This window comes from Egretta garzetta, unplaced genomic scaffold (genome assembly GCF_000687185.1).
Source record: "Egretta garzetta isolate BGI_Z169 unplaced genomic scaffold, ASM68718v1 scaffold114, whole genome shotgun sequence".
Lineage (NCBI taxonomy): Eukaryota > Metazoa > Chordata > Aves > Pelecaniformes > Ardeidae > Egretta > Egretta garzetta.
This window is the reverse complement of record NW_009259317.1, coordinates 2,387,064-2,388,654: the sequence shown is the minus strand read 5'-3', so window position 1 is coordinate 2,388,654 and position 1,591 is coordinate 2,387,064. Positions and strand designations below refer to the sequence as shown.

The 1,591-nt window shown below is 46.9% G+C and overlaps 1 protein-coding gene across 1 annotated transcript in view; it reads left to right on the top strand.

The window, feature by feature from the left end:
* The first annotated feature begins 901 nt into the window (after positions 1-901).
* LOC104124155 overlaps positions 902-1,591 on the top strand; it is a 65,196-nt gene continuing 64,506 nt past the window's right edge. The window contains exon 1 of the mRNA XM_035892035.1: positions 902-1,117. Within this exon, the coding sequence (XP_035747928.1) occupies positions 902-1,117 (216 nt within the window). The remainder of the gene's footprint in view (positions 1,118-1,591) is intronic.

Genomic DNA, 1,591 nt, shown 5'->3' with positions numbered 1-1,591 from the left:
CTTTTCTTTCTCTGTGACCTCGTGGGTTCTGCCTGTTTAATGACTTAGGACCATAATTGTTCATCACTTCCTAGGCACTGAAAAGGTTACAAGATGGTGCTTTATGGTCTTTTTGCAACAGGAAAGCATTGCACCTCCCTAAAGAACCAGATTCTAAGATCCCAACATGATTATTTTCTATCATCTCTCAACTGCATCATTTCTAACTGCAATTAGAAATTACTCTAATAGGACTACTTACCAATGGTTTTCAAAAGCACTTATCGAAGTATTTTCAATGTACATCAGTAAAACCACCTCTTGTCATCACTGCATTGTCAGCATTGGTCAATGTCACACTGAACGTCGTATTTTTCAGCGTTCCTGCAAAGACCCCAAACTGTATTATAGCTCCATTTGCAAGGGATAATTCAAACCCACTTAGAACCAAAGGATATGTGTTCAGGGAGGCCTAGCAGTTGTTGCAACAGAGTAGCGTGTAAGACACTGATTCAGTCACAATCCTTGTCGTATCAGATGGACGATGTGGATTTTCTGCAGACAGGGAGTCACTCCGATGTATCTCTCCGTGATTAGCCCTCTGTGGAGACGTTCAAAGACAGCCCTCAGATTCAGGTTTCAGGACTGGGAAACAGTTCCTCCTTACATACTGGGGAATTCACTGGTTCGGTGACGTTTACCTTCTATCCACTGACTAGACATTCAGTCTGGGACCTGAGAAACCCTTCCTGTCAAAACTGAGGCATGTACTCCCACAGAAAGCCTTCTTTTTTAATAAGCGCATTTTTTTATTTAGGGGAGGAGGAAAGGGTTTAATCAAAATTTCCAAACCAGACTATCTGACTTGTTTCTGACCTTACCACAACCCTGCATGGGGTTTCTTCTTTTACAGCTAGTCCCAATGCCCCACACCTGGGGCTTCAGCAGTGACACGGGTGCCCTTGCCATCATCCCCAGGTGTGCAGCAGCCCCAAACCTGCCTGCCACTGACCCACATCTCTATGGGCCAGAAGAAAACCAGAACCAAACCAGCACCCCACATAAGCACATCCCACAGTGCAGCCCCCGCAGGCGTTTGGTTGCCTGGTGCTACCCCATGAACAAAGCGGGCCAGCCGGTCTGAGTGCCAGCTCCCAGAGCTCCTGCCATTTCATAGAATCATAGAATCACAGAATTGTTTAGGTTGGAAAAGACCTTTAAGATCATCAAGTCCAGCCGTTAACCTAACCCTGCCATTCCACCACTAAACCATGTCCCTAAGCACCTCATCTACCCGTCTTTTAAATACCTTCAGGGATGGGGACTTGACCACTTCCCTGGGCACTCCGTTCCAGTGCCTGACAACCTTTTAGGTGAAAAAATTTTTCCTAATGTCTAGCCTAAACCTGCCCTAGCACAACTTGAGGCCATTTCCCCTCCTCATATTGCCCATTACCAGGGAGAAGAGACCAACACCCACCTCACTACAGCCTCCTGTCAGGCAGTTGTAGAAAGTGATAAGGTCTCCCCTCAGCCTCCTTTTCTCCAGACTAAACAACCTCAGCTCCCTCAGCCGCTCCTCAGAAGACTTGTGCTCCAGACCCCTCACCAG